The sequence below is a fragment of the Abramis brama genome (assembly GCF_963993115.1).
Source record: "Abramis brama genome assembly, chromosome: 1".
NCBI classification, from domain to species: domain Eukaryota; kingdom Metazoa; phylum Chordata; class Actinopteri; order Cypriniformes; family Leuciscidae; genus Abramis; species Abramis brama.
In genome coordinates this window covers 70,385,524-70,409,760 of record NC_139963.1, presented here as the reverse complement: position 1 = coordinate 70,409,760, position 24,237 = coordinate 70,385,524, and the positions used below count along the sequence as shown (strand labels likewise).

Below are 24,237 nucleotides of genomic sequence, written 5' to 3'. Positions count from 1 at the left end.
CATAAGCCAGCGAGTCCAACAAGCAAGTTACCAGTAAACAAGTTCAACAAGCTCCCGCAATCTCATTCCACATCCTTTTCTTCATCCTTGGTGTCGCTTCTGAACAACTCCGCCAAGTAGAGCGCCCTCTCGCGGCCATAGACGGTAATGTTTTCTCTTGGTTCACACACACACAGACACACGGAACGGAAAGTGCGGCGGCGCACACGGAGCGGAAAAGAACCGCTCATGAAAGCTGCACGAGAATGGAACCCGATCCACATATTTTCCGCTTTTCAATAGCAGCCACAACAGGAAATCATTAAAACGAGGCAAAAAAAAAAGTGCTGCGTTAAATGCGTTATTTTTTTTAACGCGTTAAACATTTCAAATTAATCGCAAAGATTAACGCGTTAATTCCCCCAGCCCTAATTTATTTGTATATATACTTACAGAAACGATTTCTGAACGACATTGGGAGCTGTTCTCAATCCGACACGAACCACACTATGAGTCGATTGCAAGTGACGTCACTTAAGTTGCAGAGGAAGCGCTGGTGTCTGAGAGTGCAAGTCTTCTCGGCAAATGGGTGACAGTTAGGGATCGCTCTAGTCGCGGATCAAAAAAACCCTCTTCCATTCCGATTACAATAACAAATCGATTAGCCCCGCTCAGTGAAACACCCACTGAGAATTCTGTTGATTGTGCCCCTAGTAATTGGTTATTCGATCACAAGGAACGTGAAAATAGAGACACCAGCGACCATAGTCACATGTTTGCCGGGAGCCAGAGTGCCTGACATCAAAGCAAATTTAAAAGTGCTGGCTAATGCTAATCGTAAATTCTCTAAGATCATTATTCATGTCGGCACTAATGATGTTCGTCTCTGCCAGTCAGAGAAATCAAGTTTTAAATATAATTATTTTGAAGTGTTAGTGCTTAATGTAAAAATATATAGTATAAATGATAAATCACGTTTGAGATTTGTGCTGGCTACTGTATACAGGCCACCAGGGCACCATACAGACTTTATCAAAGAATTTTCGGACTTTCTATCAGAATTAATATTGACTGCAGATAAAGTACTAATTGTTGGTGATTTTAATATACACATCGATAATGAAAAAGATGCTTTGGAATTGGCATTTAAAGACATTCTGAACTCAATTGGAGTTAGACAACACGTGTCAGGACCTACTCATCGTCGTAATCATACTCTAGATCTAATATTATCACACGGAATAGATGTTGATGCCATTGAAATTCTGCAGCAGAGCGATGACATCTCAGATCATTATCTAGTCTCGTGTAAATTACATTTAGCCAAGAAGTAGGAAATGGAAAAAGCGTTTTTAGGAATAGAAAAGAAGATACAATTATATATTGCATTCGAATAGGGCACACTAGACTAATCATTTGTTGTTCAAAATAGGAAAACATAAAACAGGTAAATGTAATTATTGTGATCAGGCAGAAACAATTGAACACGTTTTAATAAAATGTATAAAATATGTAAAAGAAAGGTTAGAACTTATGAAGAAAGTAAGAAAATTGGGTGTTGTATTAATATGGAAAGCCTATTGAAAATGCATGCAGAACAAGATCAAATATATAGTGGTTTAAAATAATATAAAATTTAAAATATATATCCTTTTTTCTTCACTCTATTGTTTATTTAAGTTGTTAATTTCTAAACGCTTATTAGTGCTTCACACTCCAGTCTAGTAGGTGGCGGTAATGCACCGAAAGTTGGTTTGCCATCCGCCATAAAAACTCCACTAGAAGAAGAAGAATGCGTTCGCTACTTTCCCATTGGAAATAGTTGGCAACACTGTTTCCCTCATTGAGAGTTTCAGCATCGAGTCTTCTGAGATGAGGAGAGCAGTTCACGGTATTTCTCACATTTACACAACCATCACACACACTTTATACAGTTTGATTAAGCGACAGGCTCATTTCTGTATTGTTTTCGTCGATCACAGCGATACTTGTGCGTCTTTTCTGGCGTCTTCCTTCTGAAATAAACATTTAGTGCAGCAGCAGCGAGCATGAGGAGAATATGTTGAGTTCATTCAGACCTGAGCGAGTTTGTGTTAGTTTGTGTGATTGACTCGATGTTGAGTGAGAACTGTTACTGAATGTCAAGAGTTAAGGTTTGTAAGGGGAATTGATGGGAAACGATCTCAAGTGTTATACTGATAAGTTACTTTGTTGAGCCTATAAGCAACGTGAGACCAGGGGCGATTCTAGGATTTTCATTTTAGGGGGGCTCAGCCCCCAATGAGGGTATGATTTAAAAAAAAAAAAAGGAAAAAAAAGTTAGTTTATGGTCTAATGCTCATTATTAACTAGTTTCATTCATTCATCCAGTAACATGCATATGGCAGGGTTTTAAAATCACTGAGGTCCCGAATGTGGGGGGTTGGGGGGCATGCTCCCCTGAGAAAATTTTGATTTCTCTGATCTACATATGTGCATTTTAAGATGTTTTGAAGGCCAAACAAGTTGGATAACAATAGCTTTAAAACCATGTGCGGGCAGCTGTTTATTTTTCTCACCTCATCAACATCACACTCTTTTTCTCTTTGTTTTTCTCTTGCTCTGTCTTTTCCCCTCCTAAAGCTGAGCTTTGACTGATATAGGCTTTTCATTTTTGTCTTCATCAACTGATAGGTTGATTTATGAATCATTTTCTCAGACAAAGCTACCAGGAAAGCTAGGTAACTAAGTTTATTAAATTAATTCACTATATGTACACATTCATTATTGATCTAGGCCTAATACATGGCCGTAGACAGGGCTTTATAATCAAAGAGGTCATAAATTTGAGGTTGTTATGGGGTTAAACATTTTTACTTCTCTGATATGTGCATTTCAAGACGTTTGAAGGCCAAAAAAAGGATAAGAAATTAGAGATGTTCCGATACCCTTTTTTCCTTCCCGATACCGATTCCGATACCTGGACTCTGTGTATCGGCCGATACCGAGTACTAATCCGATACCTGGGTGTGTATCTATACAGCTGCAATTCATACTAGCCCTGTATGAATTGATAGAATTATTTTATAAAAGTTATTTTAGTTTTACAATATAACTGTATAAAAAAGTGCAACAAATAAATCTAGGAATCTAAAAAAATTATATATGAATAATAGGGGTGTAACGTCCACAAAATTCACGGTTCGGTTCAATATGATACACTGGTGTCACGGTTCGGTACGTTTTCAATACAGCAAAAAGAAAGAAATGGCAGAGAAATTTCCTTGATTTACATTTTTTATTCATTTATTTTTTATTAAAACTAACATCATAAAGTATGATCATTTTTTACTTTGAGCAATGATGGAGCTATACTTGACATATAAAACAAAAACAGCTCCTTATAAAAAACTGAAATGTAATATTGTAGTAACGTTAGTTATAAACAAAGGTTTATTTTATTTCAGATTAACATTTGAGGGCATCAATTTTATTCATAATGTCAAAATAAAACCAACGTAACGTTACTTGAAAGCACAATGTTCCTGGTTTCCACGTCAGCGCTGTTTGATCCATTAATAACGGAGAAATGTGAATGTTTCTCACTAGATCTCGCAGCGATGTTATTACTTCAGTGGCGAATTCAAATGCTTTCTTTACTGGATCTCTTAGCGCTGTGTAGGTAGTAACAGTGTAGCTTGATCACGATCGGCTCGCGCTGCATTGTTCCAAACTGTTTAATGGTCCGTGAAGCACAAAATAACGAGTAGCGCAGTTTTGTTCCGTTTTCATTACGTTTGCCATTTGATGTTGGGCGCCAGCGTCTCTTACATTATGCGCTTGCCGCGCGCCTGCATTTGAAAATTTGCGTTTTCATTTCTTCTTCGCTGCTCTAAACAGTGGTTGCTTGTGGCAACAGCACAACTTCCTGTGTTGCCACAAGCAACCACTGTTTAGAGCAGCGAAGAAGAATTGATCTCCGATTTGCAGCGTTAAGCAAAGCTAGCGTGCATAACTAGGTATTGTTTAATAAAATGGTATCGGATCGGTACATGGGTAGATGTACTCGCCGATACCGATGCCAGAATTTTTATTGGTATCGGCGGCATTTCCGATACTAGTATCGGAATCGGAACAACCCTATAAGAAATAGATTTAAAACCTGCTCTCTCCTCATTTCCATCACTCTTGTCTTTTTCACTCAGTCTCCTGATCTTGCCCCGTCTCTTCCCCTCCTAAAGCTGAACTTTTTTAATTTACTGAAGGCTACAAATTGTATTATATTAATTATCAACACATGCATTATTAATCTTGTGCCTATGAAAACGGCTGTTAATGTTTCTTGTCCCCTCACAATGACATAATTACACGTTATATAGGCCTATTTTCAGCTCAAAATGGCGAAATTAGACAAAAGTTTATTAGTTAATTATAGGCTACTCTTACTCTAATATATGTATCATGATACACTCCTCCTGGTTCATTATTACTTAATACAAAACTATATTTATTAATTCAAAAATAACTCATGATGTTACTCTCTCTGGGCCATCTAGTGCTTTCAGACAATGATGTGTGTCTTTAATCATTTCTGTGCATGGCTGCATAATGTAATGCCGAAATACATAATATGTTTTAAATTTAAAAAAGTAAATTAAAATAAATCATGATCGTTTTCTAAAATATGTTTTCATGGGTTTTAATCGCTTCATTTTTGTTGGAAGAAAAAACAACTATCACATAAGGGCTGAAGGTGAACGCAGCGAAACGTATTGGTATTGGATTAGAAACCGAACCGTCCTGTGTTGCTCCCAAAATGCTCCAGTAACATTACATTATGTAAACGGCTATGCATTTACGACAAAGAACTGCACCGATGCAGATGTAATATCATAGCAATCTATCAATAAATGCACTCACGACACACCTTGTACTCTCTGATGTTCGCTCTGCTCAGCGCCCCGCAGCAGATTGAAAAAGGCGCTAAATCCAAGCAGACTCGATAAGGGGATGAGCCGAAACTTGACGCAGCTTACCGCTGTTTAAAAAAAAGTTTTTTTAAAGGGGACTGAAGCGATCAAAAATGTATTAATCAAATATTTTTTAGGGGGGCTGGGCAGGAGTTGAAGCCCCCCTAAAAAGGGCCTAGTGACGCCCCTGCGTGAGACATTTAAATCAACTCTTAAATGTTAATATTAATAAATGAATAGTGTTTTACTCTTGGAACAATATTGCTTTGTGATGCTCTTTATTTTTAAACGTTTTGTGATCACTATCAATTTCAGCGCACATAAATGTAATATTTTTTTGATTTAAGTACTTAGTGATTGTCAAATTCTAACTATAATTAGATTCAAATGAACATATTATGCTTCTGTAATTATTTATCTGTAGTGGTTGATAAAAATAACTGTCATTGGTGATTGATGTTTTGATTGTCAACATCAGATCAAGCTAAATACTATTTTAACTGTTTTATTTTACATGCATTTTATATCTGGTTCCCAATTTGCAACAACATTACCATAATTTTAGCCATTTTCAATATAGTTTACTAAATTGTTATTTTTTTTAGGAATAATCAGTAAACACTAAGTTACTGTTGAAGTTGTATTTGTCAAATATCATACAAGTTATTCATAATTATAGAGATTCTTCTTCTTATAATAACCTTGGTAACAGGGTTGATGAATGCGATCAATGTAGCGGTGTGCGATATTGACAAAAAAATGTTATCTCAATATTTTTGGGGATTTTGCCGATAACGATAATCAGATTAGTAAAATATTGCACTCAGGAAAAAAATATGTAAACTAGGGCTGCATCTAACGATTATTTTTATTGCCGATTAATCTATCGATTATTTCTTCGATTAGTCAACTAAACTAACGATTATTTTTCCGATTAATCTAATGATTATTTTTGGGATTAGCTGATTTATCCATTGGTAAACTTTCCAATAAATAATAAGTACAACAATATATCAGCTGTATTTTGAAGAGGGTAGTGCATCTGTATATTATTTTAACATTAAATCTATGAATGATGACAAAAAAATTATTTCTGAAAGGGTATTTGTCATTTTATTATGAAATATGTGAACAGGAAGCATTTTAAACTTTATTTTTAACTAATGGTACTATTTCATAAAATGTAAGGTACAGTCACAGGCCTATTTAGGAAATGTGTTTACTATAGTCTGTTATTAATTACCGTAGTGGGAGTATGATTTACTTACCGTATTTTACGGACTATAAGTCACACTTTTTTTCATAGTTTGGCTGGTTCTGCGACTTATAGTCAGGTGCGACTTGTATATCAAAATTAATTCAGACTGAGATGAACCAAGAGAAAACATTACCGTCTACGGCCGCGAGAGGGCGCTCTAGTTGGCGGAGTTTTTCAGAAGCGACACCAATGATGAAGAAAATGATGAGGAATGAGATTGCGGGAGCTTGGTGAACTTGCTTACTGGTAACTTGCTTGTTGGACTTGCTGGCTTATGTTAATTTAGCTTATTCAGCCTCCCAGGTATATGTTCTTTATGCTATTGTGTAGCTGAATAACTGTTACGCCCGTTTCACACATACTCCGTGTGCAGTGCGTGTTGCGGTGCATATGCAATGCACGCAGTGCAGTGCTAAAGTGCTTTCACATAAGCTGCATTTGCAGTGCGTAACTGATCCGCGGCTGTAACCCCAAACACATTGTATTTCAAATCCAGAAGTTATCAGCAAATTTTATACCTACGGAAAAAATACGCACTGCAAACGGAGTATGTGTGAAACGGGCGTTAATGTGTTGCGTTAACATACTGGACACCTATTCAGCCTGTTGTTCTGTGTGCTACTGTGTAGTTGAATAACTTGCCTTTCCTGATTAAATGTCTGTTCTTGGTCTTGGATTTTGTGAAATAAATTTCTAAATAAATGCGACTTATACTCCAGAGCGACTTATAGTCCGAAAAATACGGTAATTAACTCGTCCATTAACTTGTCTGAAAATGCACTTGTGTTTATCTGCAAAAAGGTTCACATTAGAGGTTGACCGATATGTTTTTTTTCAGGCCGATCTTTGGAAATCCGGGTTGGCCGATGGCCGATAAATGCTGCCGATTGATTTTGGCCGATATTTGGCCGATTATGTGCTTGTTTTTAACCTCTATTTGAATGATAAAATGTAGCACAAATAATTACTTAAGATAGACAATTTCTCAACAAAAACATTTATTGAACACTTGACCAATCTGTACTTGTACAAATGACCTTGAGATATGTTTGGTAATTGTACCTGAATGAATTGAAAATTAATTTGCTACATTTCAGATTAATATATTTGTTTTCCTTAAAATTTTAATTAACAGTAGGCTAACTTAAACACTTTGCAGTTTGAATGATGTCCTGTAGCCTATACACAAAATGACGGAGTATGTTTTTATGTTTCCACTGTTCGATCGCGCCCGCGCCTCACACACACTCACACGCGCGCGCACAAATATAAAGCAAACAGTAAACACTTTGCGACTTTAAACACACGCGACTTTTCGATCGCGCCCGCACCCCTCTCTCTCTCTCTCTCTCTCACACACACACACACACACACACACACACACACACACACACACACACACACACACACACACACACACACACAACCTATTCCAGCATTTCAATCTTTACATCACAGCCTGAGCTAAGGCGGGGCTGCAGATCCCGCGTATCTAACAGTAGTTCCGCATTACTTTGCATGCGAGTTTTATTTATTTGTACACCATGTATTATACGTGTAAATCAGTTACGCGCGGGTTGATCCGAAATGAGCGGGTTCCTGTGGTCACCCACGGTTTCCCGCGGTTACGAGTCATCCAAAAATATTTTTAATGATATTCGGGTCGCGGTCGGTCGGGTCGTTTGAAATAAAGATGCCAATTAAACCTTTGTAATTTATATAGTTCTAGACACAATTTTCTATGAATACGTTTTAAATTTAATTTACACTTTATTGGCTGAATAACTGGCGCAAAGATGACGCACAAGCTCAGTCTGCAGGTAGAGATGGAGGCGGCAAGAGAAAAGGTGAAGACTGGGGAGTGGAATCTCTGCAAATACACAAATAGAAAGAGCAAAGTCAAGTCAAGTATATTTATATAGCGCTTTTCACAATACAGATTGCATCAAAGCAGCTTCACAGCATTAAACCAAAATAACACAACAAGGTTTGTTTCTAGTGTAAATTTATTGATTGATAAAATTAAATATCCCCAAAATATCCCCAACTGAGCAAGCCAAAGGCAACAGTAGCAAGGAACCGAAAACTCCATCAAGTGACCTAATGGTGTCCTAAAACTCCATCAGGTGACCTAATGGAGAAAAAAAACCTTGGGAGAACCCAGGCTCAGTCGGGGGCCCAGTTCTCCTCTGGCATTTATGAACTAGAGGCCAGATTGTAGTTTGAACAGTAAGTTCTGTCAGGACCACTACCGTCAAATATGATTGACAATTAGCATACAGTTTGGATTGGCGGAATGGTTCCGTTCTGGGCGAGAACTCCCTGCACATCCATGCAGCCTAGCATGGATAAGAGCAGGGAGAGCAGCAATAATCCCCCTTGGGGTAAACAGAACAGAACCAACATGAAAATTTGCAAATATATTTAATTCAAGATTAAAATACAACATTATTCGATAATTATTCTGATTCAAGGGGAATCAGAATGTAAAATCCTGACTGGGCGAGAGGAGGAGCTGGGGATGGAGGAGGGTAATTTGCTCCTGAGAAACGCGATAGCTGCTGATAATACTGAAGGAGCTTATATATGTACACTGTGATAGGTGTCGTATTCCTATAGGTAGATGTGGATCAGCTGAGGGTCAGCTGATGCGAGCTTGACTAACGTGACCTGCCAGAACTAACGCTATGCTTGATATTTAAAATGTTATTTGAATGACTGGCCGAAAAAATGCGTCTTTAATCTAGTTTTAAACTGGGAGAGCGAGTCTGAGCAACGGACAGTATCAGGAAGGCTATTCCAGAGTTTTGGAGCTAAATGTGAAAATGCTCTCCCTCCTTTGGTGGATCTGGATATCCTAGGTATGACCAAAAGCCTCGAATTTATTGATCTTAAAGAGCGCGATGGATTATAGCAGCCATATCACCCTGTAGCCCAAGACTGGTTGCCCACTGAAGCTAAGCAGGGCTGAGCCTGGTTAGTACCTGGATGGAAGACCTTCTGAGAAAGCCAGGTTGCTGCTGGAAGAGGTGTTAGTGAGGCCAGCAGGGGGCGCTCACCCTGTGGTCTGTCTGGGTCCTAACACCCCAGTGTAGTGATGGGGACACTATACTGTCAATGAGCACCGTCCTTCGGATGAGACGTTAAACCGAGGTCCTGACTCTCTGTGGTCATTAAAAATCCCAGGATGTCCTTCGAAAAAGAGTAGGGGTGTAACCCCGGCATCCTGGCCAAATTTGCCCCTTGGCCTCTGTCCATCATGGCCGCCTAATCATCCTCGTATACTGATTGGCTTTATCACTGTCTCCTCTCCACCAGTAAGCTGGTGTGTGGTGGGCGTTCTGGCGCAATATGGCTGCCGTCGCATCATCCAAGTGGATGCCTGCACATTGGTGGTGGTTGAGGAGATTCCCCCTTTCATGTAAAAAGCGCTTTGAGTAGGCCTGCCTAGAAAAGCGCTATATAAATGTAATGAATTATTATTATTATTATTATTATTATTATTATAGGGCGATAGAAGATCCGTTAAATAGACTGGAGCTAAGCCGTTTAGGGCTTTATAAGTCAGTAGCAATACCTTGTAATTAATACGGAACTTTATAGGTAACCAATGCAGTGATGATAAAATCGGTGTTATATGATCATATTTTCTTGATCTAGTAAGAAATCTAGCGGCTGCATTTTGGACTAACTGTAGCTTGTTTATTGAGGATGCAGGACAACCAGCTAATAAAGCATTACAGTAATCTAGTCTCGAGGTCATGAATGCATGAACTAACTTTTCTGCATCAGAAACTGATAGCATATTACGTAGCTTAGCAATGTTTCTAAGGTGGAAAAAAGCTGTTCTTGTAACATATGAAATATGATTTTCAAAAGACAGGTTGCAATTGAGTATAACACCCAGGTCTTTTACTGTAGAGCAGTGGTTCTCAAACCTGTCCTGGAGGACCACTAACACTGCATGTTTTCGTTGTCTCCCTAATCAAACACACCTGATTCAACTCTTCAGCTCCTTAACCCATGTGATAATGAGCTGATGAGTTGAATCAGGTGTGTTTGATTAGGGAGACAACGAAAACCTGCAGTGTTAGTGGTCCTCCAGGACAGGTTTGAGAACCACTGCTGTAGAGGATAAAGTAGCAGGACATCCTACGATGTTAAAGTTGTATTGTGAGAGGTTTTGTGGGCGGTTTTTTGAACCAATAAGTATTACCTCTGTCTTGTCTGGATTTAATAAAAGAAAATTACGCGTCATCCAATCTTTTATATCTTTAACACACTCTGTCAATTTGGATAATTTAGCGTTTTCATCCAGCCGTGATGAAATATATATTTGAGTGTCATCAGCATAACAATGGAAACTAATTCCATGTTTCCTTATAATATTTCCAAGTGGCAGCATATATATTGAGAATTGACAAAGTGTGGGAGACATTTGCCGAAATAAAGATGATGACCAAAGTGCTGGCTTTGTCATGTGTAGGCTACTTCTTGCGATGCTATTTACACATTTGATAACCACAAAACTGGCACGACCAACCAGGCACGGCGCCAGGATTCCAGTTTTGGATAAGCCAGACCAATTGTGGGTGGGCCTTAAATTGAAAACGTTAAATAAAAAAAATTAAATAAAAAAAAATGTTATCCAATCACTGCTTAACCTAATCAAAAAATATTGACTAATATAGCCTACTGTTATATTATCTGTGCGTATACATAATATAGATTTTAATAGCTTGATGCTCTTTAAATATTGTGTTGCATTGTTAAAGTAAATCCGCGATCGCTCTGCATGGTTCTGACCAAAGAAGAGAGCTTTGGAATCTCCATTATGCATCATACCTGGGCTGCATTTTCCAATAACATTGTCTCAGCGTGCTGCGATAACTTAACTAAAGGTATACTACCACTAAAGGTATATCATTGCTAGGCGTCTTCAGGGCTATCATCCACTCGCGAGGCAGAGCCGCTGAGAGGCAGAGGCGCTGGCGCCCTCCTAACAACGGCGCTGTTTTTATTAAAACATGATTTTGACGACTTCCTTAAGTTTTGTTTTATAGAAAACTCTTTTTAAAAGATATTCGTTTTGTATAAATTGTATCTTAATTTTGATCAATGTTTTATCAATCAATTGCCCGTATTTATTAAATAAGAAGCAAAATATATAGCAGACAAAATAAGGCGCCGGTACGATCACTGCATGTGAACTGGAGGGCGCCGAAACTCAGCTTGTGCCTCACAGATTTGATAAATATAGGCTATATATTACAGAAAGCTTGAAATGTCTACTTTTAAACGAAAATATTCAAACCAAAATAAATAGGCTATAGTCTCTGATTATGTAGGCTAATCCATATGAAATGTGCATTTCTCTCTGGCGTTCATGGCGAGACCCGCAGCTCCGCATTGTCAACTTCATCTTTGCAGCGACACAGAAAACACCAGTTTATTACTAAACAATTAAATGTCTCCTTGCTAATTAAGACACATTCATAATCATTACTTTAACCGGTTCTTTGTGGCAAGCTTTATGTGTGCGGTCATTACGCTTATTCCTGTAGTAGGCTAGCCTATTTAAGTAATTAATTTAATATAAAGGGGCGATTTGTCCACGGATGGCTTAAATGAACAACTAGTCAACTAGAAAAAAATTAGTCGGAGGCAGCCCTTATTCCACATATTTTCGAACCAGCAGGCCATCTGGGTTGGGCGAGCGACCGTGAGCGGAGCGGAATATTCAGAAATGCGCTCTCCGCTCACGAGCTCTGATCAGAACAAACCCGAACCTCACTGTCTGCTGAACTTGCGCAGAAACATCAAAATAGACATAGCCAGCTTTTTAAAATGTTTTTTAAATCTAAACATTTAGACTATTTTAGTACAAATTATGAGCTTATATTGACGATTTTTTATAATTCTTGACAAAATTAGAATATTAAGTTATATCAAGACGCTATGATGAGCATTATAGCTACTTTAAAAAAAAATGCGGGTCGGGTACAATATTTTCTTTTTCGTTTTTTGCGGTCCGAGTTGCGGGCGGGTTAGTTGAAAACGTCGGTCGGGTGCGGTTTGTTTATACATTGACCCGCGCATCACTAGTGTAAATGACCGTGACGCCCGTACCGTTTCGGTTCAATACAAATACACGTACCGTTCCACCCCTAGTCTACAGTGAAATACAGTCACACATTACACTGTTTGGCCAGTATTTTAACCGAGTTTAATCCACCTACTAGCTAATGGAATGTTAAAGTTAGCCTGCTGACTTCGCTATCAAAATCCAAAGTAGCCGAACGTCATGTCGCCTATTCATGTTTTTTCTCTAAGTTGGCAGTAACATATCAAAAGTTTTTAATTAAATATAAAGAAGTTTTCTCCAAGGAACTTAGCTCCTTCCTTAGGCACTGGATGAGGTCTGCTCACTCTGCTGGAGAATAAGGACTCTAGACGCAGCGTGCGTCGAACAACCACAAAACTTGGCTGCCCACAGATGCACCCGTCTAATAATTGGCTTGATATACTTGGATATTGGCCGATGCCGATTATGTTAAAAAATGCAAAAAATCGGCCAATTAATCGGCCGACCGATTGATCGGTCGACCTCTAGTTCACATACACTAGATTGCAGCCTAGGCTACTGTTAATGTAAATATAATGGTAGTCGTTTGTTTTTAAAGTCTACATTAGAGACCTGCGAGGGACGGATTTCTCCCTTAATAATTCCTAAAAAACTGACATCTCAGTTTATTATTATCAATGTTGAAATCAGTTATAGTGCTTAATATTTTTTGGGAAATTGTGATGGTTTTTTAAAGGATTCTTTGAACAGAAAGGTCATAATTCATATACATTTTTTAAATAGATTTTTTTTTAAACAATGTTAAAGTTTTACTGTCAATTTTTATCAATTTAATGCTTCCTTGCTGTATGAAAGTATTAATTTGTTCTGAAAAACTACTGACCCCAAACTTACATTTACACTACATTTATTAATTTAGCTTACACTTTATCGACTTAGAAATTAAGAAAATGGTGCAATTTATGTTATATGAATTACTATAATATTATGTTTCAATATGTGTAGGCTATGTCACGATATGTATCTTCAGGTTCTTATACCTCAAATTAAAACCCAGCGATGTCCGCAGATCTTATGGTAACAAAATAAAAACGAAACTAAGATTATTCCCTGTATCATAAAGAAAAAAAAAACATTTATTTTGTGTTACATGATCCTAATGGTGTTGCCTACCGTACCTCTATGAACAGTGCTAATTCAGGCTAAGTAGCCTATACACTGTGACGAGCCAAAAATAAATAAATTATAATAATAATGATGATGATGATGCAAAACAGAGAAAAGACTAACATAATATAATAATTATTCATGGTTTGCTACAATTACATGATTTCTGGTGTGATAGCCTATATTGGTGATTTTGAGCCTATATTTGATTATTGTCGCCGAATGGGGCATAGTAAACAAAGCACCTTTCTGTTCGGCCGTAGTTTAAAGTATTCCTGTTTAAAGTAAAACTGTTACCACACTTTTGAGACCAACCGTGACTCTTTGTGACTTCAACAAAACTGCAAACAGTTTGATCCATCCGCACCTCTCCGTGTGTGTGGGTCGGAGCTCTGCTCTTTGTCAATATACAGAGAGGACAGATAAGCTTAGATGCTTTTGGAACCGAAATTTGGCACCAAAAGATAAAGAATTTTTCGATACTCATAGGATCGAAGTATTTTTTTCGATACCATAAAAGTATCGACGTTCGGTACCCAGCCCTAATCGTGCGTGCGCACAAAACAGCATGCCAGAATACAGTTCTCTTTCGAGCTTGAACGAACAATAACACACACAATTATGCCAAAATGTCTTTTTGTTGAGTATCTTCGTAACATAAGAGTAGTCTTATGATGAACGTGAAGAGTCGTGACTCTTGAGAGAATGAGGCGCGTGTGAGATCCGCGTCTCTGTCATCAGCGGCTGGTCTTAAAGGGACAGTACACAGTAGCCACTAACTATATCTGTCGCTAAAGTTAATCAAAGAACAAAGGGAACAGAGAAAAACACTCACTGCTCTTGACTAAAGAACTTTTTTCTTTAGGCAGATTATCACTAATCTGTGTGTGCATTTATTTTCCTTGAGAACCAAGCAAGTTGACTCATGAAACCATTTGTTTATTATATCGCATATCGCATTATGACACTTTCCCCAAATCGTGCAGCCCTAATTTTTACCATGAGAGGGAGCAGAAGCTGCCATTACTCGATATTTAAACGTAAATAATGAATGACGCATCGACGCATTTCATGTGTGTTGACGTATTTTCATGGTCGACGTAATCGATGACGTCGACGCATCGTTGCGGCCCTAAACTAAACAAATGATTCTACTGTAAACAAAGTCCACAATTTAAAGACTAAAAGGTAAAATAGCCTTTATAATATAAAAGTCACTAGAACGGAGGAAACAGGCTTTCAGCAGCTTGAACATTTTTTGCCATTAACTGCGTTTCTTTGGATCTACATGCGTTTCAAGGTGTGTGATAAAAACACCAGCCTGTCCACAGCATCTGGCTCAGTGGCGGTTCTACATTGAATTACACCCTGGGCGAGACCCCCTTTTTCTTACCCCATTGGCAGATCATCATGGTTTGCTTGTTTTAAGCAAAAACTCAATTTTAAGTCTTTCACTCAATTTTAAGATATTAAGTCTTGTTTTCTGGGAAAATAAATAAAAAACATATTTCCCCAGAAAACAAGACTTAATATCTTGTCATTTTACCACTTTGTTAACGTTATGCATCTTTATTTAATAAATGTTTGATATTTGGACTGGAAACAAGACAAAAATACTAAGTAAGAAAAGCATTTTTTGCAGTGTAATAACTGAACTTGTAACAGTTTTGTTGCAAAGCACAATATAATGGTGAAATTAGATCTCGCGTTTGAGTTAAAACCGAATTATTGTTAAGCATAGCAAGAATCATAGCAAAAAGGCTAACACATAAGAGTTATACCGACCAATTAATATTGCCCCTTCATTCATGACATGGATAACGTAATCATACAGAGAAAACATAGTTGCATACCTTTATCTTTCGCTCGTTTCTAAATTTGGGCACCTGATGGCTTTGACCTTTCTTGTCCATCTCTTATTTGGCACTCGACATTGACAATCAACAGATTTCCCCTGATCCCCCCCCATACCAACTGTCACTCACGAGTCACGACCAGAAGTCAAGACTAAACCAATTCACCTGGGTGGTGGTGACCAAGTAATCGTTTTGTATTACCTATTTTTATTAGCCATTCAGACAACAATTCAGAAAAACAAAAATGTGCAGGAAATATAGAGGCCTGTATTTATAATATTATGAATGAAATGTGCGTTATTTGGAAGAAAGTCGAGGTGTGACTGACTTAGATAACTATATGGACCCCCCCCCTGTCCGTTCCATTTGGGAGAGACCCAGAGGTGAACTGTCATCCGCGCCCGCGCCTCCGCGCCCCCTCCCCTTTCCCCTTCTCAATCCACCAGCTTCTGTGCACTGCATCTTCTCAGCAAGCAGGGGTGCAAATTTGTCAATTCCCCACACAGTGAAATGATAGATAATAGAAATCCGCTTCACGGCGCAGATTTTTTTTTTTTTTTTTTTGCTCGTGCCGGCGGCGCCGCCCCCCCCCCCCCTCAAAATGCCACCCCGGGGCGATTGCCCGGTTTGCCCGTGCCAAAAACCGCTACTGATCTGGCTTGAGAGCTGCACGGTGACATGTTACAAGTCAAGTCATCCTCATTTATATAGCACTTTTAACAATGTAGATTGTTTCAAAGCAGCTTTACAGAGATAAACGAATAATTTAAGGTAACAGAGATTGTTTTGGCTTTATAGCGGTTCTTTAATAAAGTTATTTTCCAGCTAAAGTTAGTTTTGATTGATTTGCTTCCGTCACAACGATCATTTGTTATTAAATTAGGGGCCGCTAAGGCGAACACCATTCTCTCTACACAGACTTTAAACGCGAACCTGTGATAAACGCTGATGGCGTTCACATACGTATTAAGAATTGGTTCTATAGTTATGTGCGTTTGAATATATGTGTGCAGATTTGTAATTCTCTACAGACCAAGCCTAAATAAAGTACTGGGCCCGTATTCATAAAGAATCTTAATGCAAAGAGTAGCTCCTAGTGACAAAATTCTAAGAAAATTCTTAGAAATGTGGGCGTTTACTCTTAAAATTAAAGAAAAAATCCTAGTAAAGAAAAAAGTAATTCAGAAAGCATCTTGTAACAGATTAAAGTCTGAAGAGAAGTTAAGGCTATAGGAATGTTGCATTTATGTGTGTAACACATTCTGTCCTTTGGGACTTGCCGTAGGCAAAAGAGAGATGGGCATGCGCATAAGATGACCACGCGCAACGCGGGAGAGAATAAAGTGTGTGTACCGTTCATGGAACTTCTGTGTCTCGTTTTATTATTTTATTAGACCAAAAGTGTTTAGGCGAACCCAATACAAAAGCTCGGTTACAATCTTAACCCTTAAAAGAGGTCTTAAGGTCAAAATTGTTAGGAGCATGGATGAGGACTTTTAAGAGGCTTAAGAGTTTCTTTAGCAGCGGAGAAAATGGCAGAAAGACGAAGAGGGAGAAGAAATGTGTTGCAGACAATGGATGACAGTGAGTTAATAAGACGCTATAGATTAGATCGTGCAGGGATCATGTTTGTGACTGATCTTATTAGAGACACGCTAACATCTCCGATACAGCACAGAAATGCCATAGCGCCAGAAATGAAAGTAATCACTACATTACGATATTTGGCAACTGGGAAAATTCCATGTTTGATACATTAAAACCAACATTCAAACCACCACTTAAATAGACACACCAGCAATCAGTGTAATTGGAAAGAGTGGAACATTTTTTATCATTCTAAGCCAATCAAATACCTTATAGGAAATTAACAGCATGGTAAATAAAAAAACACATATAATGTGTGTGTGTGTGTGAGAACGATCAAATAGGAACAATTATGCATGTAATTTCAAAGTGAAGGCTTAGAATAGACCCTATACTTAAAATCACTCTTTTTTTTTTTTCCTTCTTGGACAACCAGCCAATCACAGTCTTCAAAAGATTGTGTCATACATAGCAACGGGGTCAACCCCGCCTCCTTACTAAGATGAAAGTTTTTGTCTTTTCCTTACTCAGAGTTGCTCTCAGATCGGTCCCGAATCGCTTTTAAGCTAAGACTCCTACGTAAAAGTTTTTAAGCTAAATTAAGAGTTTTCTTAGAGGATTCTTAGAATCTTTATGAATACGGGCCCTGGTCTTTCCTTTATTTTTTCCTTTATTTTATTTTGTCACTTCGGGGTAGATGCGCGAAACAAATTTTCCCAACAACTCTTTATCTGTAGAGTGGTAAAGGGATCCTCCATAGGGAGAGACTAGTTGGCACTTCAGCACTGCGTTGTCATCGGGTCCTATCAAAACCATTCAAATTGCTCCTAAAAAAGACAACATGCGCTTTTCGGCAATATACGGCTTTATTGCGGTTATTGTCATGCTTTCCATTAGTAAATGACAGCTGCTTTCTGGCAGAGCGGGAAGGAAGGTTTTGCATAGAGAGATACAAAGCGCGACCGGTTTGAGGGTTTCTGATTGCATAAAATAATAAAAGAAACGAACAAGTTCATGGCGAATGAAGTGGTAATGAATGAAATGACATTTTATATTTTTTTCTTTCATGTCAGACCCGATGGAAGAGAGCGAGGAGAGTGAAGAACTGAGTGAAGTGAAGGAGGAGAGTGAAGAACTGAGTGAAGTGGAGGAGAGTGAAGAACTGAGTGAAGTGAAGGAGGAGAGAGAAGAACTGAGTGAAGTGAAGGAGGAGAGAGAAGAACTGAGTGAAGTGGAGGAGGGGAGTGAAGAACCGAGTGAAGTGAAGGAGGAGAGAGAAGAACTGAGTGAAGTGGAGGAGGGGAGTGAAGAACCGAGTGAAGTGAAGGAGGAGAGTGAAGAACTGAGTGAAGTGGAGGAGGAACATCATGTCAAACCTGGAGGAAAACCCTTGAGTTGCTCAAAGACTAAACAGACATTTTTAAAGAAAAGAAGAACCAATAAATCTTTCACCTGCACTCAGTGTGGAAAGAGTCTCACAACCAAACAAAGTCTTGAGATTCACATAATGATCCACACCGGAGAGAAGCCGTTCACATGTGATCAGTGTGGGAAGAGTTTCAGTCAATCAGCACACCTTAAAGAACACATGAAAATCCACACAGGAGAGAAGCCGTTCACATGTAAACAATGTGGCAAAACATTTCTTAGGTCATCAGACCTGAAGAGACACCTGACAGTTCATATGAAGGAGAAGCCACATTCATGTTCTGTGTGTGGAAAGAGTTTTTCACGGCGGGGCACTTTACATACACATGAGAAAACTCACACTGGTGTAAGAGAGTACATGTGCTTTGAATGTGAGAAGACTTTTACTACAGCAAACTATTTAAAACAACACGAGAGGATCCACACTGGAGAAAAACCTTACAAGTGTTCACACTGTGACAAGAGATTCAGTTGTCCAGGACATCTGAGATCACATGAGAGGATCCACACTGGAGAGAAGCCACACACGTGTGATCAGTGTGGGAAGAGTTTCACAACCAAACGAAGTTTTGAGCGCCACATGAGGATCCACACTGGAGAAAAGCCGTTCTCATGTGATCAGTGTGCAAAGAGATTCTTATGCAAAAGTAGTCTTAAGAGTCACATGAGGATCCACACTGGAGATAAGCCATTCTCATGTGATCAATGTGGCAAAACATTTATTTGGGCATCAGACCTGAAGTCACACCTGACAGTTCATACGAAGGAGAAGCCGCATTCATGTTCTGTGTGTGGAAAGAGTTTTTCAGTGCTGCTAACTTTACATAGACATGAGAAAATACACACTGGTGTAAGATATTACATGTGCTTTGAGTGTGAGAAGACTTTTACTACAGCGGACGGTTTAAAACTGCACCAGAGAATTCACACTGGAGAAAAACCTTACAAGTGTTCACACTGTGACAAGAGATTCAGTCATCCATCATCTCTGAAATCACATGAGAGGATCCACACTGGAGAGAAACCTTACAAGTGTTCACACTGTGACAAGATATTCAGTCAGTCATCACATCTGAAAAAACATGAGAGGATCCACACTGGAGAGAAACCTTACAAGTGTTCACACTGTGACAAGATATTCAGTCAGTCTTCATCTCTGAAAAAACATGAGAGGATCCACACTGGAGAGAAACCTTACAAGTGTTCACACTGTGACAATAGATTCAGTGTGTCAGCAGATCTGAAAAAACATGAGAGGATCCACACTGGAGAAAAACCTTACAAGTGTTCACACTGTGACAAGAGATTCAGTCAGCAATCATCTCTGAAAACACATGAGAGGATCCACAGCAGAGAGAAGCCGCACACGTGTGATCAGTGTGGAAAGAGTTTCTCTTTTAAAAGTGACCTGAAGCTACACATGAAGATCCATGCAGTGGAGAAACCACATCACCTCAGTCTGAGATCACTGTAGCTCATCTTTATGTGCTGAGAAACATGTTTTTTCTAAGTTAGTTTCCCAACAGCCACGATGAGCGACAAGACATTTTCACATTAACACGAATGTTCAGCACCAAATTCACATGAGATTTGTTTGTTCGGACCAATGCAAAAAAATGTCAGTAAATGCAGTGTCAATCTCTGACAGTAGGTGGCGCTCATGGAAAAACGGAAAAACAACAGCGCTGCGCAACTTTCTGGCCGTTTCTCAATATGCGTTCTTGTCTGTACTTGTGTTCTTGTGGACTTGTGAAACGTCATCAGTCGCTGCCCAAGTAATGTCCCAATACACAAGTTTGCATTTTGGCAAGAACGGTTAAAAATCCCGGAAATGTTCTTGACACGCCCATTTTACCGAGGATGCATCGGTTGGTAACTTGTGTAAACTTTACGGCAGAAATATCCCAGCATTCATTTCGGCATTCGAGGAAAGAGAGGCAGGTCAATACAGCAAGTCGTTTTTCATCACTAAATTCACTTCTGAGAACATTTGATGTGAGAAATCAACTGTGTAGATTTCAAATATTGGCATTTTCACGAAAAATTATGGCGAATCGAAAATGTGCTCAAACGTTTTCGGAAAAGTGAGAATCTCCATAAGCGTTGCTTTATTGGTATGAATATACATTAGCCTACATTGTAGTGTACAGTAGTAGAGTAATCCCTTGAGCTGAGGGTAGGCTTGGGCGATAAAGCCTGGCTGTTAGCGTCAATAATTCTCGTTCAGGGTTCTAAATTAACTTTTTTGATCGCCAGCTAATTTGGCTGGTAACTTTCTAAAGTTACCAGCCAATCAGAATATCCACTACACTAGCCAAAATTTTTCCGGTGAAAATAAGAGAAATTATGAGTGCCACTGAATGTATTTGATTATTTTATTAGAATTGCTGGCATGAAAAACACAAAGTACAATACAACAAAATATACACAGAAAGTCAATACGACCTGTCTTGGCAGTTTTAAACCTTAAGCTCTCCTGATGACTTCGGGAACTCTCATGGTCCTTTACTGCCTCTACTTTAAAATTATTAGATCCTACTACGAAATTATTTGTTTTGTTTTTTTCTTTTGCGTACATGCGGAAATCCTGACAATACATGACGACATTACTGTGATCAAACACTAGCCATTCACGACCCGTCAGCCATTTGGCATTACATTTTCTTTTCTTAGTTTCTGTTGATACCCTCCTCATCCCCTGCCTCGTTCCTCTTCTCGCCCCCCAGAAGTCTGTTCCAACCACCGCCGCATTTCGTTTAATATTAACCTACTTTTACTAGCCAACTTCGTTTGTCTTATTTCTTGTGTTTTCTGTGTCCGTTCGTTTCCATGGTTTCTTGCGCTGGTTTCACTGCAAACTGCGCGCAGCCAATGGGCGTATGAAACATCATCACGTAGCATTACAGCACAGTGTTCATGGGAAATGTAGGAAGTACTGCCAGGGGGATAAATGACCGAGAACAGAGCGGAACAGAGCCTTATGTATCATGCATGTATTGCTCATGCATCATCACTGGCCAAACTGGCTAGTAAGTTTTTATTAACACCCGCCAAAATGAATTTTAAGAACCCTGTTCTCGTTATGTTTGAGTACTGCATACGGCGTCTGTGTGGGGGTATTATTGCGCAATACCAGCAAGAACACATCGTCTCAAACTGTCAGCAGCGTTCTGTGTGCTCGTCACCTTGTGAGTTCATTCTTCCAAAAACAACTAGCAAGAGCGTTCTCCCCAAGAACACAAGTCCATTCTTTGCATTCTTGGTTTTGAGAAACAAATCAACAAACAAAACAAAACACTCACCACTCTGCACATGTGCTCCATTCCATGCCATCTTTACACCGGTTTGAACATAAAAGCCTAAAAGTTTTTTAAATTGTCAGTGCATGTCTGTGTGAGTGCAAGCTGTTGAAGCTCCGCCCCCTGTGCCGGGAGCAGCAGCTCATTTGCATTTAAAGGATAAGCACCGAAAAACGGTGCGTTTTTGCTTACCCTCAAAAATTGATCATTTTAACATGCTATATAAAAATATCTGTGGGGTATTTTGAGCTAAAACTTCACATACACACTCTGGGGACATCAGAGACTTATTTTACATCTTGTGAAAAGGGCATTATATCACCCATTTAAAAAAAAATGTGACGATACCAGCATTTCCCTCTAGCATTCTGAGTGCTGTTGAACAGATTCTTAAACACCTCTGATTGGCCACTGTGTTGACGCATTCAACATATAGACAAACATCCAGCATCTCCAGACAACCACTCTAAGGTCTCTCTTCAGCCTGAAGCATCACTGTAAAATGACAGTATTTGAATCTCCGTATGAAACAATTCATATACACAGAGCACAATTTTGTGTTACATACAATGATTACATGATACAATGACTGGTAGGCTACTGTTTGTATTGCTTAACACAAATTTAACGATTTCAATTCAATACTTGGGATTTGATTTAAATCTTGATTCAATATTGACTAATTTTGGATAAATATTAGGAAGGCTACAGTAGATAGCCCACATGTTATTTTTTTCTCATGAAAAAAAAATCTCACATAATGCTATGTAACCATATAGAGCCCTATCAGCTGGTATTATTAAAGGTTACAAATAACTAATTAAATCAAATATAATGTGGTTTTCATTATAATAACAATTATGTAATGACACAAGTAAAAATATAATAAATATGTAAAAAAGTGCAGTGAAAATATTCAGCAAAATACTCCTCTTTATCAATTTGTTTTAGTCATCTAACATGCTGCTAGTCATTAAATGGTTTAAATGTAACTTTCTGTGACACAATTGTTCTCCTGTTTCATATCAAAAGTAACCTGCTCTGTCTTGTTTGACGGTCTTCGTGTCCTCTTTGCTCCGCGATTTTTCTCTGCGTGAGAAAACAGATGTGTGGCGTGAATGTGTGGAGTCTCGCGCTGAATGCGTCGAGTTGGCAGCTCTGCTTTTAGAAGCGGGATGGAATCCTGGAATAGATCGGCGGCGGCCATAGACTGTAGGCGGCGGCGTTCCTCCTTCCACCATGCTGCTTCTCCATGTGAGGACTGTTTACGTTAGACTAGAAGTGCGCACCGGCCGCATGCTTATACACATGGCGATTGTTTACATCAGAGTGCGCACGTGTTTCGCGCAGCATATACGCAGTGTTTGTTTAAGCGGTTGATGGAAAATAAGCTATAATGCGCGTTCTAAAAATCTAAATTCAGATCTATTATTTTTCACGGTATTTTGAAGTGCCCGCGATAACAATATCGTGCATATTCATTACCGCGATTTATCGCATTACCGAATACCGGCACATGTCTAGTTGTATGTTTGAGCTTGTGTTATTTTTTCCCTTGTGGTGGGGTTGTGTTTTTGGTTTAGAAAATGTAATTTTTGCTCTTTTGTTTGGACTGTGTACTTCCCAGAGACTCTTTACAAAATGTTGTGTACTACTTAAGTAAAATGTGAATCTTAAAGTAAAGTCTTGTCTGTCATTTTAATATTTAATGCATTTGTAGCTGTAAGAAATGAATTGCTTACATGTTATGAATTCATATAAACATAAATAGAAACAGGGCAGCACAGTAGCACTATCACCTCGCAGCAAGAAGTTCCACGGTTCGAGTCCCGGCTGAGCCAGGAGTTAGCAGGTTCTCTGTGATTTTCTTCAGGTTAATTAGCGATACTCAAGTGTCTGTGTGTAAGACCGGTGTGTCACGGAACACACACGGAAAAGGTAGATCCAATAGCAGTATATTTTATTGGGCAATCCGAAATCGTAGTCATCCAGGCAGGGGTCAAAATCCAAATTAGTAATTTAAACACCATAAACAAAACAAGAAACAGGCTAGAACACAGACCTGGGGCCTGTACCATGAAGCCGGATTAGGTGGCTAGCCAGCTATGTTTCAGCTTAGTTTCCGCCAACCCTGGGTTTTAGGTACTATGAAAGTAGCTCGGCTTTAATCGGTGTTCGTTGCCATGGTATCTTACGCTGCACGGCTAACCTGCTCCGGGGCAGGTTATGTTCTGGATTCAAGATCTCAGACTGAAGTTTGACCAATCAGCTGAGAGCAAAGAAACATATAGGTGACGTAACTTATTCCAAGTGTCTGTTGCAATGACTTCAACTTTTCTTCCAAATCCGGTGGACATCTCAGCGCAAATTGTTTGACGAGCACTTCGTAGAGAAAGAGTTTTTAGCCAGACAAAATCCCCTTGCCTTATAGTTACTTATGAAAGATACAGATTTTCCGCGGAAGGAATGTCTTATCTTTGCGAACTTCTTGAGCCGCACATAAAGAATTTAACACGTCGAATTCATGCACTTACTGTACCGCAAATTGTATTACGTTGCATTTTTTTTTTTTTTTTTTGCAAGTGGTACATACTTGCACGGTGACGCACAGAAGCTAGGGGAAAACATA

At 38.9% G+C, this 24,237-nt stretch overlaps 1 protein-coding gene across 1 annotated transcript; it reads left to right on the top strand.

Annotated features, from left to right (window-relative positions):
- The first annotated feature begins 1,766 nt into the window (after window positions 1-1,766).
- Window positions 1,767-23,287, top strand: LOC311090901 (uncharacterized protein). The gene is made up of 2 exons (XM_084126533.1): window positions 1,767-1,870; window positions 17,955-23,287. The coding sequence occupies exons 1-2, from the start codon at window positions 1,852-1,854 to the stop codon at window positions 19,781-19,783; spliced, it is 1,848 nt and encodes a 615-aa protein (XP_083982659.1). The 5' UTR covers window positions 1,767-1,851; the 3' UTR covers window positions 19,784-23,287.
- The last annotated feature ends 950 nt before the right edge of the window (window positions 23,288-24,237 follow it).